The sequence below is a fragment of the Gopherus flavomarginatus genome, chromosome 8 (assembly GCF_025201925.1).
Source record: "Gopherus flavomarginatus isolate rGopFla2 chromosome 8, rGopFla2.mat.asm, whole genome shotgun sequence".
Classification (NCBI taxonomy): Eukaryota; Metazoa; Chordata; order Testudines; family Testudinidae; genus Gopherus; species Gopherus flavomarginatus.
The window spans coordinates 59,159,617-59,178,393 of NC_066624.1; the positions used below are offsets into that span (position 1 = coordinate 59,159,617).

The 18,777-nt window shown below is 43.4% G+C and overlaps 2 protein-coding genes across 7 annotated transcripts; one reads left to right on the forward strand and one right to left on the reverse strand.

Annotated features, from left to right (window-relative positions):
- Positions 1 to 1,911: 1,911 nt before the first annotated feature.
- WDR53 (WD repeat domain 53) lies at positions 1,912 to 12,463 on the reverse strand. 6 transcript variants are annotated; one of them, XM_050965627.1, is made up of 3 exons: positions 11,962 to 12,463; positions 7,274 to 7,769; positions 1,912 to 3,150 (listed from the first exon to the last, which is right to left on the reverse strand). In XM_050965627.1, the coding sequence occupies exons 2-3, from the start codon at positions 7,751 to 7,753 to the stop codon at positions 2,563 to 2,565; spliced, it is 1,068 nt and encodes a 355-aa protein (XP_050821584.1). In that variant the 5' UTR covers positions 7,754 to 7,769; positions 11,962 to 12,463; the 3' UTR covers positions 1,912 to 2,562. The 6 variants fall into 6 exon arrangements, with proteins under 6 accessions (XP_050821584.1, XP_050821582.1, XP_050821580.1 ...); XM_050965625.1 differs by lacking the exon at positions 11,962 to 12,463 and adding an exon at positions 11,582 to 11,671; XM_050965623.1 differs by lacking the exon at positions 11,962 to 12,463 and adding an exon at positions 11,043 to 11,340.
- Positions 11,486 to 18,001, forward strand: FBXO45 (F-box protein 45). The gene is made up of 3 exons (XM_050965673.1): positions 11,486 to 11,749; positions 12,860 to 13,216; positions 15,378 to 18,001. Exons 1-3 carry the CDS (start codon positions 11,501 to 11,503, stop codon positions 15,561 to 15,563), a joined length of 792 nt encoding a protein of 263 aa, XP_050821630.1. The 5' UTR covers positions 11,486 to 11,500; the 3' UTR covers positions 15,564 to 18,001.
- Positions 18,002 to 18,777: the final 776 nt, after the last annotated feature.

Sequence of the window (18,777 nt, forward strand, 5' to 3'; positions counted from 1 at the left end):
ACTGCTCAGCAGGTTTCCTATCTCCAGCAGCCAGACTCCCAGGGGGGTCCAAACCCCCAAATAAATCCGTTTTACTCTGTATAGAGCTTATACAGGGTAAATTCATAAATCATCTGCCCTCTATAACACTGATAGATATGCACAGCTGTTTGCTTCCCCAGGTATTAATCACTTGCACTTAATAAAATCACTTTTGTTTATGAGTAAGCATAAAACATAGGATTTAAGTGGTTTCAAGCAATAACAGACAGAACACAGTAACAGGTTTCAGAGTAGCAGCCCTGTTAGTCTGTATCCACAAAAAGAACAGGAGTATTTGTGGCACCTTAGAGACTAATAAATTTATTTGAGCATAAGCTTTCATGGGCTACAGCCCACTTCTTACCAAGCAAAATAAAGCAAAACATGCACGTCTAAGTCATTACATTAAGAAATTGAATACAAGTAGTATCTCACCCTCAGAGATGTTCCAATAAGCTTCTTTCACAGACTAGACTCCTTCCTAGTCTGGGCCCAATCCTTTCCCCAGCACAATTCTTGTTAGTTCCAGCTCAGGTGGTAACAAAGGGGATTTCTCATGACTGCAGCCCCCTTTTATGGCTTTGGCAGCAGGTGGGAATTTTTTGTCTCTCTGGGTCTCCACCCTTCCTTCTCAATGGAAAAGCACCAGGTTTAAGATGGATTCCAGTACCAGGTGACATGGTTACATGTCCTGTGAGACCTCAAGTCTCCATTCTTTCCGGCCTGACTCTCAGGAACACAGGAAGGCTTACTAGTAAACAGCCATTTACAAGTGATTGATTCTGAAGCACCCTTAATGGTTTCCACTTAACAAGTTTACATCAGTAACACAAGTTTATATCATATTCTCCTAACTCAAGACACAGAAATGATACATTCATACAAATAGGATGAACATACTCAGTAGATAAGCTTTGTAGTGATACCGTACAAGAGATCTTTTGCATAAAGCATATTCCAGTTACATTATATTAACACACATTAGCATATTTTCATAAAGCATATGGAATGCAATGTCACCGATGTACAGTGGATTGTTTTGGTAGCCAGAGGGGAATGTCTCCTAAGTATTTTAGTTAAAGTTTGGCTCTTTTCTTACGATAAAAGGACAATCCATCTCTCCCATTATCTCACTGGTTGCCACCAAAAAAGCTTCTAATTGACAAACACAAATTAACTTTATTTCAGTAATGTCAGATTTAATACTTCAAAGTTCAGTGTTTTTGGCAAAGATCGCTCCTTTACATGTAAAAACAATGAGAAGGAAATAATTTAATTGTTCAGATTCGTTTCCAAACTGTACAGTAGTACACTTTTAGCACATTAGTGATACAGGACATCCTGGGAAAATAAACTTTCTGAATTATTTGCACATCCCATAAAAGCCAAGAGTTTATTAAATAACTTCAAAGGCACAGAATTCACATTTGGTCACTTCCCCCCAACATTTGTAAGCTAACAATCCACCTGGGGCAAGAGCCTTCTTTCCCTATTCATGCAAGGAGCCCTTGAAATTAGTAATACTATGTGTGTAAGGAAGACAGCAGCATTTGGCCCTCTGTATTTTTATTATACTCTGCATTTAAGTTATAAAATGCTCAACTTCACATTTTTCACAGCATATAGGGTTACATAGGATAGTCATACAAGAGCTAGCAGGAACACAAGTAGCACAGTGATAGAGAAAACTTTTACTGAAACAGATTGAAAAGATTTTCTTCTTCTCTGACACATGAAATCAGAGGACAAGCCAAGTTAATAGCTGTTAACATTTCCCCCCACCCCCTAATGTTGTTCCAGTCTGAAAGTCCCACTTAATGATGAACTTTAAAACAATTTAGCTATTTAACCCCTTCAGTAATTATTCTTAACTATATTAAATTAAAAATATTCAGTTGCTGCAGCTCAGATAATCAGAGTATATGTCTAATTCAGGCCTAAATTGCCAGAAATGTTGAAATAGAGAAAGCAAAGAACTAAAGAGGTAAGGAGGCAAAGCAGGAAAATCAGTAGTTTTGTTAATTGTGCAGGGGTTTTGGAGGACTCCAGTCAATTACACCTTCAGCAAAGCTTACCACAGCCATTGATTTAGTTTTTACAGAGAAGGCCACCATTTTTCTCCCAGACTGAATACCTTCTTTCTTACAATGTTTGCAGACTGAAACATAAAATGTTACAACCTGCAACATGAGGCTGCCTCAGTGTCTGCTCATTTTTGAGCCTGCAATTCCTCTCAATCCATTTCAAACCAAGTCACACCTATATTCAAGATGCACCATCTTCTGACCCCACAAGAAAATATTTACAGTGAAGATATGCCACTATTGAAAAAGATAAAGTATTGTTATGTGCATAATGTGCCACAGCAAATTCCTGGCCACTTCTACACATGCATGAGAGCTGGGAATTATTTAAGCTACAGGAAGTTTACTCTCCATGGTAAAAAAAAGGAGGAGAGTGCTCTGTAGGGAACCAGGTAGGCCAGCTCACAATAATCCAAAAAACTAGCTACTTGCCAAGATTTCCTTAAACAATATGTGTCTAGGTTTCAATCAGAGGATATACAGATATACAGCTGCTCTGATCGGCAACTAATACCTTCCTGAAGCCTTTGATCTCTGCATATGAAATCCAGTTCACCTTCTCTCCATGTTCTATGCTTAGTTTTGGTAAAATTCTGGCATGTTCATTTGCAACCATTGCGTTGGGCTCTCCATCTCTCTTAGTGGAAGCTGGTGTTCTGGCCTTCCTCCTGTGGATGGATTTCACAGGACTCTTCAGTTGCTTCCCAGCTTCATTGCTGACATCCCACAGTAACACCTTTCCATCATTTCCTCCAGAAAGCAGCCAATATACTTCTGGTAGAAAGAGGACCTGTGACACCCCCAAAGTGTGACCCTTAAACCCCAACTCCTGTTCAAACTTGACACCTGTTACCCTGAAGATCCGGATTTTACCATCTTCACCTCCACAACCAAAGACGTTGCCACATGCTGCAACAGACAGAGAATGGGCTAGGGGAGGATTAAAGAACTGGTCAGCTGATTGCTGCTCCACTCCTTCTGCTTCATTCTCCTGCAGGGTCATGGTCCACAGTGGGCGAGCTTTCTGTAGGTTCCACAGCATAACCTTCAAATCAAACCATAAAAAATGACTTAGCACTACAGCTGCTGAAACAGCCTTCCTTTGGATAGTTGAGACTCAACTCTTGAGAAGGTGGAAATGGTGAAGAAACCACTCTGAATGCTTTCAGAGGCATCTGAGCAGTAGTAGCCATGACACACTGACAGTTTTAACTATGTAACTGAAAAAGGAACACACCAGTGTAATGGGGAATGAGAACAGAACAGATGCTTTCTCTGCCACCTTTGGTGACCCATTTTCTTTTCTTTTCTATAAATGGGGAGAACACCTACTTCATAGCAGGGTTGATGACTTCTGTAGATAATGCTGAACATATTTAAAACATTATATAAGAACTAACCAATTTTCATAACAACATAATAACAGTTCAGGGGAATCCAAGCCTCTGTGCTCTGGACCCCCAGGGTGTTTCAAGTTCCTAGAGCCTGAATGGAGTCCAGCTACTGCCCCAAATCTTTGAGTCCCTTGACCCTCAGGAGCCAGACCTTCTATCTCCCACCTCCTTCTGAGTGTTGGAACCAGCTGCCTAAGCCCCTCTGGGTGCAGCACTGACCCTTCAGACTCCCTGATACTTAAACACACCCCTCCGGGAACTCGACCCAAAGTGTGAAGCTTCTGATTATATTTGAACTCTTCCAGAGGCAAAATTGTGAATGCTTAACACATACTGGTAGACAGGCTTTGCACTGATTCTAGAAAAATTGCTCTTTAACAGATAAAGCACAGGAGGCCACAGATCATACCAAACAAACATGAAATGGCAAGATCCCTCACTTGCTAGCTTGCCCTTTTTTTGGGGGTACAGTCAGGGTCCAGGAAGGCATGGTGTTACAGTGTGAGTGCTCTCTCCCTCAGACTACAATAAACGGCCCCAACCCCAGCTGAGCACACCATCCTCTGCCCTTCTCAAAACTTCAGCTTCCCCCGTTAGGTAACACCCTTGCCAGCTTCCCCACATGAGGGCAAACCCCTGTCAAGTGACTTTGTTGCCATGACTTCCCTCACTAAGCAGCTCTTCTAGGCTAGGACCAGTCTTCTGTGAATAGTTTTCCTGTTGTTGGGTAGTCCTAAGTAGTCAGCTACCCTGTACTGTTGTTCTGCCTCCACCTTTGGAATTTTTAACCCAACATGGAAGCAAGTACACCATAGAGAAGTCAAAAGGCTGCATGTCCAAAATGGAGTTTGCAGCCTGACAGTCATACAGGGTTTGTAATTTCACACACAATCCATGAATTATACAGATATAGTCCCAGTTTATCACACCACAGTATTTGCTACCCTCAGTGTAGCATTGTGCTGGTGCATGAGAAGTGAAACTGACTGGAGACAGCCACTAGCAGGCTGAGTAAAATATAAAAAGGAAACACTAACAATTTTAACAGGTAGTGGCCCTTCAACAGTAACCTCCTAAATTTCCAAAACAGCACACAGGGATTTACCTGCCTGGGTTCCCATTATCAGTTGGGGGGAGGGGACCACAACTCAAATTCCATACTCACCTCACTGAATATTTGAGTTCACTTATTTGAAGAGACAATACAATGTACCATAATCTGGTGAGAACACATCTCCAGATGATAAAATTTAGTAAGACTCTACCACCTTCAGAATCCCCATTTTGCAATAAATGTGCTTCCAAATGGCGCATTATTTGACTTCCAGTACTGCAAGTCAGAATTATGGATGAACCACCAACAGGGTTAGTGTGTGTGTTAGGTGGTAATTCAAACAAATGATGTTACTGAGCTACCGGCGCACAAGGAAGCTCCAGAAACTGCAAAACATCTATTCTCTTCCTCCATCCTACTCCCACCATGTGAGGAAAAAGACACATAAAAGGACAAGACTCAGGCCAAAATTTTCAAACTTAGTGTGTAAAGTTAAGTGGCCTGATTTTTAAAAGTGCTGAGTGCCTACACCTCCCATTAACTTCAACTGATTTTTTGGGTACTCAGCACTTCTGAAAATTATTTCTCAAAAGTACCTAAATATAGATTTAGGAACTTTAGGCAACCAGGTTTCCAAATCTTAACGATTGTATAAAAGGCCTTGGCTACACTGGCGCTTTACAGCGCTGCAACTTTCTCGCTCAGGGGTGTGAAAAAAACACCCCCCTGAGCGCTGCAAGATACAGCGCTGCAAAGCGCCAGTGTAAACAGTGCCACAGCGCTGGGAGCGCGGATCCCAGCACTGCAAGCTAAACCCCATCAGGATGTGAAGTACGTGCAGCGCTGGGAGAGTTGTCTCCCAGCGCTGGCGCTGCGACCACACTCGCACTTCAAAGCGCAAGTTTCAAGTGTAGCCATACCCAAAAAGTCAACCCTTACTGAATTACAGCTACATTATGAATTCTAAAATTGAGATTTATAAAGAACACTACCACCTTAACTAGAACATGACAAATGTGAACTGCTAGTGGAAATTACTATATATGCAGCTAAAGTCACATGAGGAACAATAAAAGCTGTTTTTTTCCCTCTCAAAACTTAGAGGCAAATAAATAAAATAGCAGTGACCTGTAGAGATGGCTATGCCCATCCCAAGTGTATTCCATCCTTCAGGATATCCTGGAAATAGGCATCCAGTATCAGGGTTTGAACCTGAAAGTCCTTATATACAAAAGTAGTCCTTTAACATCAAGGGGTCTACTTGCATGAGTGAGTCATTGCAGGACTACACCCTAATAAGCTATCAAAACCTGGGTATTGCAATGTTTGGAATATTGTTTGCATTAAGTTTGTATCAGTCCTCAGTGGATTATGCCTTCAAGAAAAAAAACAGACCCCAGCATCTCTATGCTCAAAGAATAACCTGAGTCATGTTTTACCATTAGAGGATTAGTAAAGGGTTCATTGTCAAAGTTAGGGTATACCCCCAAACTGACCTTCCCCCTATCTTTTTGCAAAGTCCTTGTGATTCAGTAACATTTAAATATTTTTTATTAAAAAAAAAATCTAGTCCTAAATAGTTAACTTAAAATAAAAGTTGGAGTTTGAAGTGAGGTAGAAGAAGGACAAATTAAAAAATAATTGATTTCATTTAAGCTTTCAAGAGGTTATTCAAACAAAGGAATAACACTTGGAATTTTAAACAACCCCCTTGTTATCACTGTACGTACCAGTCATGTGTTTTTAACTAATCTGTACTAAATGTCAGAACAGTAGTATCAAAAGTTAGCACTTTTCACAAACCACTCACAAAGTTTTGCTTGCAATATTTAATTAGTCCCCTGGGAAAAGTCAGTATGCATAAAGAAAAACAATACTAGTTGATGTGGTGCTAGCTCTCTGCAGCCACCCTGTCATGATTTATCCCCTTTCTCCACACCAGACAGAACCTCTGAGTCTTGGCTAATTTAGGCTTTGGGTGATTTGACCTGTGGTCTGTTTGCTGACAATAGACTGAAGTTCTCAGCCACAAGTATCCAAGGGCTGTCCGTCTCTGTCTTAGGCTAGTTGCTTCTTTTAGCTCTGCTGCCACTTCTCAAACCACCCCCTTGACAGAATACTTTTAATTCAGTGACACTCAGACCTCAGTGGTTCAGGAGGCAAATTAGTGATCAATTATGACTCTCGGGTAATGTAGTGTGAATCAATTATTTCATTTACTACAGTACTATATATTCATATTTAAACAGCATGATGGGAAATATTTTGGGATTTTTTATATATATAAATAATTATCACAGCAAAATGAGTGACTAAGTATTATTTTATCACTTAAAATTGGTTAATAACATACTAAAAGTGCATCCTGATTGGTTAATAATGAAATCATTGTATTTTAATATGTGCTGAAAAAAAGCCGCAGGAGACACATTAAAGAGCCACTTGCTGCTCGTGAGCCTCAGTCTCAGTATCACTGCCCTAATTCCTGCTTTCCCAACTCTTTTATAACATAGGAAGGCAACAGTAGAAACAATGTAACTGCTGTGCAGAAGACAGCATTATGAACATCCTTACTACACTGCTGTGGCCACGTTAGGAGTGTTGGAGAGCCACATTAACTATCCTACAATGGAAGAGAAGTACAGCAAATATCTAATTACTTGCATCTGGTTGATATTTAAGTTCTCTAGCCATCATCCACAATCTACTATAAAAATCACCTTCATGTCCAGTCCACAAGACACAAGGCTTTGAGGACGTTGAGGTCGAAAGGCAACAGAGGAGCAGATGTTTGAATGCCTCCTCAAGGACCGGCTGACTTTCTTGTTTTCCAAGTTCATAATTTTTATTGCCCCAGAGTCATCTGCAGCAGCCAGGACACTGTCCGTCTCATTCACTGACAGGCAATTGATCTCTTCCTCATTCAGATGAAAGCATTCAACTGGCCCCTTAAAGGATCTGACATCCAATATGCTAATGGTTTCACCATGGGAGGTGTACAGCCTGCTGGGGTAGGTGGGAGAGAACACAACACAGGTGACATCATCTGTCCTTGGGAGCTGTATCTGTCCTAAACGAATCCCCTCTTCATTCCAGATAGTGAGCTCTCCTCTCTCTGCTCCGGAAGCTACCAGCCCTTCTTTGTTTACATTCAAGCACAATACAGAAGAGGAATGTCCACTAGTCCACTTGACTGACATGATACTTCAAGGGAGTCTGTGAAGGAAAACAAATTGATGTTAGGGAAGGGTTTTTCCTACTACAGTAAAAAATTAAGAATGCAAGCATGCTTGGCTGACACAGTAACATGCACTGGATGAGATGCTAGTGTCCCGAAGGTAAAACAGCCACCTGTATAGGTAAGCACATTAATTGGGACTTTGGCTCAAACAGTATTGACATTTTGCATCATCCCCTTGCTGCTCTCTTGTGAGAAGTGCTGTGTCCGGTACATGAACTAAACTAAATCACCTTCTGCTAATCTTGAGTAGCTGTCTAGGTGGAAGTTACTTCACCTGCAACCCCTGCAGCAAGAACTGTCTTTTCATTATGTGCATTTAGTGCTCAGCACAATGGGGTCCCAGTCTCTGACTGGGGTATCTAGGTGCTATCGCAGCACATAAGTTAAACTTTCTATAGCACTTACTGAAAAGAGTAGGGGGACAATCTCAGGGCTTGTCTACACTTTCAGAGTAGAAGCAGTGCAGCTGAACCACTGTAGCATTTAGTAAAGATGCTACCTATGCTGACAGGAAAGTTTCTCCCATCTGTGTAGGTACTCCATCTCCTCGAGAGGCAGTGGCTATGTTGATGCGAGAAGGCCCCCCTGTCAACATAGCACTGTCTACACCAGGAGTTAGGTCTGTTAAGTGTCATCCAGGGGTGTGGTGTTATATTGACATAAGTTCCTAGTGTGACCAAGCCTTAATATCCCAGCCAACACTCCCTTTTCATAAAACAAATTCTTCTGTTCCAAGCTGTGTGAATAGCTACAATTTAGAGCATGACTACTTCCTCTGACTATACAGTCACTGAACTGCTTTGTAAGTCACACAGATACCTAGAGTAAAAAAAGCTGCTGTGTAAGACAAAGTTCTTTTCTTCCTAAACAATAAGCTTATTTTGATGATGGTGGGGTTCGCATGAAGTAACATCATCACTGTAAGCAGAACAATGAAAATAGTTTAGCTATATACAGCGCTGCCCGCATAAGCAGAAAGGAAACATACAAAGATGAGATATGGAAAAGCTGAAATGAAAAGTAAAAAGGACTCCACCAGGGTGAAGGCAGAATGATGTAAATTGTTGGAGTTGGGAGGAACTGAGTTAATTGAGGGATGAAGTGAACAAGGTTTAAATATAAGATTAGAAGGCGAGGAAGTAACCTGTGGTTCAGAGCATTTGCGAGAGAAAAGGTTGAGGAACTTTCTTTGGTGCTTTGGCTTTTGCTGTTGAATTTTCAGGTAAGAGAGACCAGCATCTAAAACTATAAAAATGTGATGTGCAAAAAACTGTGTTCATTTTTCTAAAGTTGCAGGAAGCCCCGACAGAGGAGGCATTCAGCACTTGTGTAAGCTAAAACTTTTTGCTTGTTTGACCCAACTGATAAGAATTAGGTCCTAAACCATAGATCTCACCAGTTCCCAGCTTCTTCTGTGTGACACCACTGCCTGCAGTCTGCTGGTACACCTGTCCTGGAACCTCACTGCCAAATAATCCCCTCTATAGGGGCAAAGGAAGCCACTTTGAAAAAGTGTGTAGTTTCTTAAAAAAACCACCTTGCTAGTATTTATAAACCCACACATTTTTTTAAAATGTAGGTCTGTAAAATATTTTACATTTTAGTATAAATAGGATATAAAGAGAACTAAAAAAACCACACTGAATTCCTTATACATGGCATTTACTTTACTGTGGAGATCCGTGGCTGGTCCAGACTTCCCAAGGCCTGAACTTCAGTAAATTTCAAGTTAGCTAATGTGCTTGATGACCATGTTTACCCTTATTAGTTGGAGTCATCAGCAAGTATGTCTAGGGCTCTGCTCCTGCAATTGGATCCACCTGGAAGGACTCTGGCACCTATGAGAATCATATTGTAGGCTGGGGCCTAAAATTGTTGAGGCTTTTTAAACAGCTTTACATGTTATGGTTGAAACAACACAATATATTAAATATTTCAGCAATTTGGCATCCCAATCCAAAGTGTGGTAAGAAGCATCACCTCTATTTTAAACCAAACATGATTTGTTCAAATTTTGTAGTGGAGGCAAGGATCAATGCTGTTAAACATATTAATGGTTTTAAATTGTAAACTCTTGGCAGGAGAGATTTTTTTTTAAATTGTACAGCACACAGCACATCTAACAAAGCTTCTTGTGTGCATGCAGAGGTAGGAAATGGCTGGAGTGCATGCTTACAGTTGAGGGTGGCAGCCATAGGTAAAGCCCCCTGGTGGCAGGGTGGGGAGGATGAGCAAGAGGAAGCTGTATGCAAACCTCTCCCCTCCTCCCCCCATGGGATGGGTGAGAGTGCATTTGTGTGGCAGTGGCTGTAGATAAAAGCCAGTAGTGGTGACTGGGGATAGAGGCGGCTGTAGAAAAGGCCCAGGGGGTAAGCAGGAAGAGGGGTGGCTGTATGGAAGGACCAGGCAGGTATGGCTGGACAGAACACCAGGAAGAGGGGGTGTTTGGGGGTGGCTGTAGGAAGGCCCAGGGGGTGAGAGGAGGACAACGTAGGGGAGGTTAGCAGGGGGGATGGTAGGGAAGGCCCAGGGGGAGGATTAGCGGGGAGGGAGGGGGACGGGTGGACAGAGTGGCTGGAGAGAAGACCTGGGCAGGATGGCTCGAGGGAAGGCCCAAGCAGGGGCGGGATGAGTGCAGTGGCTGAAGGGAAGGCCCAGATGAGGGGGAGAGGGCTGGAAGTAAGGCCCGTGGGGCAGATGGGGAGGGGGCGGGGTGGCTGGAGGGAATAGCTAGCAGAAAAGCCCATGTGGAGGAAGGGAAATAGCTGTAAGGAAGGAGCGGACTAGGTGCTCATAAGGAAGGTCCGGGAAGAGGGCCTGAAGGGAAGGCCTGGGAGGGAGTGGGCAGCGGACTAGAGGGAAGGCCGTGGCAGGGGAAAATGAGCGGAAGGATCGGGGGTGGCTGGGGGAAAGAGCAGGGAAGGATGAGCATGGAGGGCGGAAGTCTCGAGGGAATGAGCACAGGAGGGTGCGCGCAGGAAGGGCCCGGCGGGGAATGAGCCGGGGTGGGGGGAAGGCCCGGCGGGGAATGAGCCGTGGGGGGGGGGACGGCGGAGGGAAGGCCCGGCGGGGAATGAGCCGGGGGGGAGGGGGACTGGAGGAAAGGCCCCGGGAATAGGCAGCTCCCACCGCGCCGCTCGCTCTCGTCCGTGCTGCGGGGTGAGAAGAGGGCGCGTTACCTCTAACCACACCAAGCACCCAGCGTTCCCGTGTGACGCGCCTGTTCCAGCGCAGCATAATTACGTCACCTCAAAGTATTTCTGTGTCCTCTGCGGCCAAACTAGCGTACGCTGCGGCGCATGCGCTTCCGGGATCCTACGCCAGCTCTACCCTTAACCAACATGGCGCTCCGGCTGTCAACCTCTCCTTGTACAAATAGCAGTGACAGCGGTTGTGGAGAAGGCGGGATGGGTGGTCTGGGCGTCGCTGACGGCTCTGTTCCCGGGGTAAACTGCGGCACTCTGGACTCTCAGCTGTGCCCCTCCTGCCCAACCGCAGAGCTCACTTCCGCCCGCACTTGTCCCCAGTTGGGGGAGGGCAAACAGCTCGCCCCGCCCCGCACTGTACTGCCGGTTCCCGCGAGGCTGGCTAGTGCGGCTGGCGCCGCCTCAGGGGCTGGTACGGCGGCTCGCGCCGCCGGGGGAGGGGGGGTCTCGCGGAGGGGGCGGCGGCGGCTGTTGCCGGCCGGTGCGCGCCGCCTGGGGCGATGGCGGCGGGGGGCGGCGGCGCGGTGGGGGGCGTGGGCTGGCGGCTGCCCGGGCGGGTGCTGGAGCTGGTGTTCTCCTACCTGGAGCTGCGGGAGCTGCGCAGCTGCGCGCTCGTCTGCCGGCTGTGGCACCACGTCCTGCACGGCGACGAGAACAGCGAGGTGTGGCGCAGCCTGGCCGCCCGCAGCCTGGCCGAGGAGGCGCTGCGCACTGACATCCTCTGCAACGTGCCCACCTACAAGGGCAAGGTGAGCGGGGCCTGGCCGCAGCCTCCCGGCGCCGCGGGGGGCAGGGCTGGCGGCCCGTGCTGTGCGCTGGGGTCACGCCAGGGCCGAGCGGCCCCGGCCGGCGCTGTCCGCGCACCTGGGCACTGCAGGGAGGGACCCTCCTGCCGCACCCGCCGTCCCCGCCCCAGCGCTGCCAGAGCCGCTATCTGCTCCCTGAAATGACCCTTCTTCACCTTCGCCTTGACAATGGAACTGGGCTGTGGAGAGCAGGTTTTCCCTGACTGCGCCTCCTCCCCCCAGTTTGCCATCCTCCTGTTGGAGAATGACAAGTAGATCTGGTGTTGCTGAATTGTCATCTTGCAAGGAAGGCTTGTCTTAAGCTGCCGCCATTGGTCCTGCCAGCTGTTCAAAGCAAGTCTGGTCAGCTGTGATTAAAATACTCTGCACTGCCGGCAGGCTGTCTCCATTGCTGTGCCCTGGGAAGCTGAAATCGGGTTGACTATTTGAGAAATTTCCCTAATATAGACTGGGCTTTTAATTGCTTGTCTTACAGGTGCCCTCCACTTCCTACCATTCCCCTCAGTCCTCTCTATTGCTCTCTGGCAGGGGCCCAGATACTCTGGTTCGTTTCTCTCTGGGGTCTTCAGCCAGTAAACCCACTATCCTGTGCACAGGTGCTGACTCTGTTGGTGCTCCAGGGCTGGAGCACTGATGAGAAAAAAATAGTGGGTGCTCAGCACTCACTGGTAGCCCCACAGATAAGCTTTCTCCCCTCCCCCACAGCCCTCCTGCCTGCCACAATCAGTTCTTCAGTGGCGTTCAGGAGGCACTGGGGTGGGGGGAAGGAACATGGGCAGGAAGAAGTAGGGGGGAAGGCAGGAAGTGTTGGAAGTGGGAGCTTGGGGGAAGGGATGAAATAGGGGTTGAGCGGGGGCGGGGGGACGTCGAGCACCCCTTGGGAGCTCAGGAACTTGTCATCTCTGATCCTGCATGCTTTTGCGTCTCTTCTACACTGCGGTTTTTTAAAAGTTTGAAATTTGGTGGGAATGAGGTGTAAGATGTTAATTCGTTAATTCATTTTATGATTATTCCCTCCACTCAAAAATCCCATCTCTCTTTCTGTGGTTTTAGGTACGGGCCTTTCAGCATGCTTTCAGCACCAATGACTGCTCCAGGAATGTGTACATCAAGAAAAATGGATTTACATTGCATCGGAACCCCATTGCTCAGAGCACTGATGGGGCAAGGACCAAGATTGGTTTCAGCGAGGGTCGTCATGCTTGGGAAGTTTGGTGGGAGGGGCCTCTTGGCACAGTGGCAGTAATTGGAATTGCCACAAAACGGGCTCCCATGCAGTGTCAGGGCTACGTAGCATTGCTGGGCAGTGATGACCAGAGTTGGGGATGGAATCTGGTGGACAATAATTTGCTACATAATGGAGAAGTGAATGGCAGTTTCCCACAGTGCAATAATGCACCAAAATACCAGGTGAGTGAGACTAAGCACCAGCTAGAGAGGCTCTATGCATCTGTGAACAGCTGTCTTTCAGGAATTGTTGGTCAAGAAAGACTTCATTGCCTAATAAGCCATAACACTGTTCTTTAATATGTCCCTTTTCTATTATAAAAATGTCTGTCTCCTAAACTGGTCTGACATGGCAACATATACAATATGTTTACCTTTTGAGGGGAAAAATTTACCTTATTATCTTCTTTCTAATTTACTTTTTTATTTTAGATTACATCACTGTATGGTGTACAGATTCTGGATCCTACGTTGTCTCCTCCAGTTAGAATTAAATTAATCTTGTACCTTTCTTTTCTCAAATGTTATCTGATATTATCCTGCATTCATACAGTTCATTGAAAGGCAGCAACCTCTTTTCTGAAAGGTACTAGAACATTCTAAATGTTTTAACCAGGGATTTGTTCACTATTAACAGTTTGATAAGCATTGTCTTTTTGGTGCATCCCAGCGTTAAGTGTGCTGAGTCTAGTCAGTAATTGGATAGGAATTCTCCAAGGAAGTCCTGAGTGATGCAGAAGTGATGTTTATTCAATAATTGATATTCTTAGCGGGAACATCTTTTGGATAAGACATAATATTGATGTTCAGATAACTTGCCATAATTAAAGAATGTGTTGCACCCCCCCCCCCATAGTGATATTTCGCTTTGGCCAAATTCCACTTTTGGGTAATGACATTCTGCTTGCTAGATTTTCTAACAGTACAGCTTCAATTGAATACACTATAATTCCTCACTTACACTGTTATGTAGTGTTGTTGTATGATGTTCCACTTCAGCTATGGGTGCATTTTAGTGGATGAACTTTGTTTAATGTATATTTGTATATAATATTCCTGAGTCCCCACTCTAAGTTAAGTTAGCTGTCTGAGTGGTATAGCAAACATGATCTGTATAATGGCACTTAAATTTAAAAAATTGCACTTTTCTCTACGTGTCTGTTTTACTCATAAAAAAAAATCATAATATTACTGTAATTTAAAGATCAGAGAGACTTTTTTCTGTAGTTAATTTTGTGCCTCTGATAGCACTATATATAGTCACTCTACCTATTTACTTTGTGTGGTCAGTTTTTCTTGTTTGGGTCTTTCACAGCCTAACAGGAAAGGAGGATGGGGAAGAACTTAGAACTATAGCAATAGTCATAGAGACTCAAGGATATGGCATAGACAAAACTGCTTTGATCTTAGTTTTTAAATTGACTTGATTTCAAGTTGATGTCTATTTAAAGAATGCTTGAATTAAGTAAAGCCTGTGAGATCTTTCTTTTCATAAAATAATTACTAAAAAGTATACATTCTTAAGTGCCCTCTTACAAGTTAGAGGTTAAAGGAGACTACATTTGAGGGTGGCTTGATTCTTCCACAACATAGAAGCTTGTGTAATATCATGTTACTGCTTGCTGTTGGGAGATGTGTACTTATTTAAATTTAAACTCGTGCCCTAGGTAAATGAACTGACACGCAATATCATGTTTATATGCTGATCTGTGATTCTCCTGGCGCATTCAATGTTTATTACTCTCATATCTTTTTTTCTTCTGGCAAAAACAAATGGGAAAAGTCTACACATAGTTTTAAAATTTCCTGCTCTATCAGTAAATAAGAGGGTAATGCTGATGTTCAGAGTGCATGCTTGGCAAAAAAAGTGTTTTAGTTCACATGGCATACAGCACCTATTTTCTTAAAACCAGTTCTGTGGCTTTAAAATTTCTCTGTAAAGGCTTTACCTATTTATCATAATGAAAGCTATATTCAGAGTCATGGGAAATGTAGGGTGGAGGCCATTACAAAATAGCCACATACTGCAAAACACTGAAGTAGATATAATGCAGTGTATTAATTCTTACTGCCAGATCAGTCACATGTGAAGGGTCACATTTGGGGTATTTAGCATTGTGATTATTAACTTGAAATTTTCAGTACAGCTATACAGAATCTTGTGAGCATCAGTGAAACTGACATTCCCACAGAAAAATTAATTCATTTTTATTGAGAAACAGAAAAATGCCCTTCTCTTAAGGTCTCCTGTTCTACTGTCTATGTGCTAATATTTGTTTTATTTCCCTTTTGATTGGTCTCCCTTTGAATATTGTCTAACTCTTCTTCCTATCTCCGTTTGCAGATAGGTGAGAGGATTCGAGTCATCTTGGACATGGAAGACAAGACATTAGCCTTTGAGCGGGGCTATGAGTTCTTGGGAGTTGCATTCAGAGGATTGCCAAAGGCCTGCCTATATCCAGCAGTGTCTGCTGTGTATGGTAACACAGAAGTGACTTTGGTCTACCTGGGAAAACCTCTAGATGGATAACATTGATTGTTTCATTGGGACATCAAGATGTGGAAGATCTGGAGAAGAAATCTGCACGTTGGTTAGAGGGAAAGATAAACTTGAAATAAAGTGTGAGTGCGTGTGCAAGAAACATCCAGGAAAACAAAGAATTGTGATCTGGAGAACCAGCCATACTGCAGGAATTGTTACATTTCCTTTTTCTATCAAACCAGAAAAATCCTCGGGGTTGGAGTTGGTTGAGTGGGTAGTTCACACATGCATGTTGCAACAGATTTCATTGCTAAGATGGCTGTGTGTGATCTCAAATACATAAGGAAAGATTTGATAGACGTGCTTGAGGAAACTAACCTGAGAATTTGTAGGTAGTGTGTTTTGTGAAAGACTCCCATTTTAAAACTGTTCCTTCCGGGCCAGTGTGGCTACCAGAGGGGAGAGAGTCTGGTTGGGTTTTATTTATATTTAACATATTGAGAAGCATGGTCTGCCTGGACTGCACTTCTCTTATACAATGAGATATAAAATTTGTGCAGCTATTTTTAAGTGTATTTTAAAGGTTGTATATACCGAACATGTAAAAAGGAAAAAAAAATCCTGTTCAACAACACAAAAGGTTGGCTTCTTTCTAAACTGGGATATAATTTCTTAAAGGAAAAACCACTACATGGCATCAGAATAACCTCTGTTGAGAGAGAGACAACATGCATGCAAGTGTTATAAAGCATCTCGGGATGCTTTTGTGGAAGAAAGTGTTACATAGGCTCATTTGGTGTGGAGAAAGTTTCCATGGCTAGAGCAATTTTCGTTTGTTTTCTGTGACAAAAAGAAGCCCCCCATGAGTTTTATTATGCCACAAATCCTGATCCCTATTAACAAGGAACTGCAAACCTATTTTCTGGGTTGATCTTCCTCTTAATGCAGAAAAACTAATTCATCTTTAAGAAGTCATAACGTGTTTAATATTGTAAAATGAGGCTTTCAAAGTAATATGAAAAACAATGTTGAACCTCCTAGATCTAGATTTTATTTTTCTGCTAAAATGTTTTACTAAGGATTCAAGGCTTCCTTTTATTTGACTTAAATTGGATGTTTAAAAGACAAACAACCCCCCAAATATCCAGGTATGGGCTCTGTCCACCTACAGCCAAGAGTAGTAAAACTCTCACCGCCTTCTGACAGGAATTCTGGATCAGGTCTACTGTGTCTAGTTTTCACCCATTTCATTTTTCTAAAAACTGTTTTTCACAAACTTGTCAGCTTTACATTACTAATGGAATCTGTTATCACAGCCTTCTCAATCAGTTGTGTCCTAAGGATGTAGATGTAGGTGCTGTAGCAGCTGTTTTCCACAGAGGCTGAAAGCTCAACAGCGGTCTAGGAAACTGCCAGCTTCCACAATGAAAAATGCAAAGAGAGCCTCCAACCTGGCAATAACATCTTAACCTCTAAGCCCTGAGGCCAGCCCTTGGTACTAAAATTTTATTTTTTTTTTTTTTTGGTTTGTTTCTCCAAGCTACACAGAGCTATCTTAACTTTTTTCAAGATTATTATTTGAGGGAAGGGGAAGGGAAACATTTGTACAAACCCTTAATTTGTCTGTGTTAGAGAATCTGAATCATGTAATCTCAGGCATATCTTTGAGTTCTCTGTGTATGGACATGAGAGGAAATTGTTAAGTTATTGGTTTCATTTTTTCCTGTTATCTGATTAAGCTAGGGGAAATGGTACAGGTAGCTGTCTGGGGTGCTGTTGAAGAACTAGGTTTGGAATGCTTTTTACATAATATATAACAGGGTTCTGCCCTGAAACACACTCTGTTGTTGCTACCTGAAAGGTTCTAAAATATTTTTGTTTTATGTGTCGTCTGTTACTTAAAGGAAATATCTGTTGAGGTTAGTTTCTTCTGTTTGTTTTTGAAAACAGAATGCACATTAAAAAATGAAAGACCTTTCAAAACGTGGAACTGAAACATGGAACAGTTGAATGAAGTGAGACCTGTAGATGTGGATAACTTTTAGAAAAATCTAATTGTTACAAACATTTACTATTTGTACTAGATTGTAAACTATATATCAATACAGCAGAACATTATGGCATCAATTTAAAAACTGTCCTAAAATGAAAGAAAAACGTCAGTTAGATTAATGTGCTTTTTAAATGAGTCTTAGAAGGTGTGGCCTCTGCACTTGTTTATGGAATCCAAGAATATATCGCTAATCCCAAGAACTGTTTAAGATAATTTTGTTTATGAATTAGGTTTCACTTTTCTTTTTCAAGTAATGTCGTCATGCCCTCTTTCCCTATCAAATTAGAAGTGGTGAAAGCTGAACATTCCTTTCCTTGGGGGGTGGGGTGGGGACACACACCTTGCTTATGTAAACTTGTTATAACTTATTACTGGAGACCAATGCTAGTTGTACAAAATATTAAAATAAACTCTGCTACAACATAAAAGGAAATGTTTGTGTATTGTTATAACAGCATTCAGAGCATGTTGGTGGGGGAGTTGAAGTAGCAATTTTGAGAGTGTTGAATTGGAGAAATTTCATTAAGTTCAACTGCCAGAAAGGTGAGGCTGATAGTGATTGATTTCTGATGTTTGATTTGTAGTGTGGGCATTTTAAAAAGAGAGAGCCCCTGGCCAATGATTGTAAAGAGTTTGTAACTCAATGGTATGTATATGTGCTTGTGTACTCTGAAACACAGGTGACTTTGACTCAGTTGGGAGCACTCTCCTTGAGAGCCAGAAAGATGTTGGTTCAAGTTTCATAGCAGAAGATGAGTTGATATTTATTGTTGAGACTTCACTGCAGTGTGTGCAGTGCTGTACAGAGAGTTCTTGATGTGAAAGTTAAAGGTTGTGGGTACCTTTAAGGAGAGTGAATAAATGTTTTCCCTCTTAATAAGAGGCTCCAGAGCAGGTGTTCTCAAACTTCTTTTGCTGGGCCCTCCTTTGAAAATATTTCAGGCTGTGATGACCCCCTAAAATTACCATATTTCAGGTTCCCAAAGAGAGGACGCTGCTGGAGGCACGGGGATGGAGAGCAGGATACAGCAGCCACCGCTCTCAGGCCACCTAACTGAAGGCAGCAGTGCTGCCAAAAGCAGCACAGAAGTGAAGATGGCAATACCGTATAATTCCACCCCTACTTCTGCACTATTGCTGGTAGTGGTGCTGCCTTCAGAGCTGGGCACCCGGCCAACAGCAAGGCTGTCCCTACCCATACGCAAAGTA

Coding starts and splice junctions, on each gene's coding strand:
- WDR53 (XM_050965627.1), bottom strand. CDS start 7,753: ATGTCAGTCAAGTGGACTAGTGGACATTCCTCTTCTGTATTGTGCTTG. Junction 3,151..7,273: donor CTTGTGGACTGGACATGAAG/GTGATTTTTATA, acceptor TTTGATTTGAAG/GTTATGCTGTGGAACCTACA.
- FBXO45 (XM_050965673.1), top strand. CDS start 11,501: ATGGCGGCGGGGGGCGGCGGCGCGGTGGGGGGCGTGGGCTGGCGGCTG. Junction 11,750..12,859: donor TGCCCACCTACAAGGGCAAG/GTGAGCGGGGCC, acceptor CTGTGGTTTTAG/GTACGGGCCTTTCAGCATGC. Junction 13,217..15,377: donor ATAATGCACCAAAATACCAG/GTGAGTGAGACT, acceptor CTCCGTTTGCAG/ATAGGTGAGAGGATTCGAGT.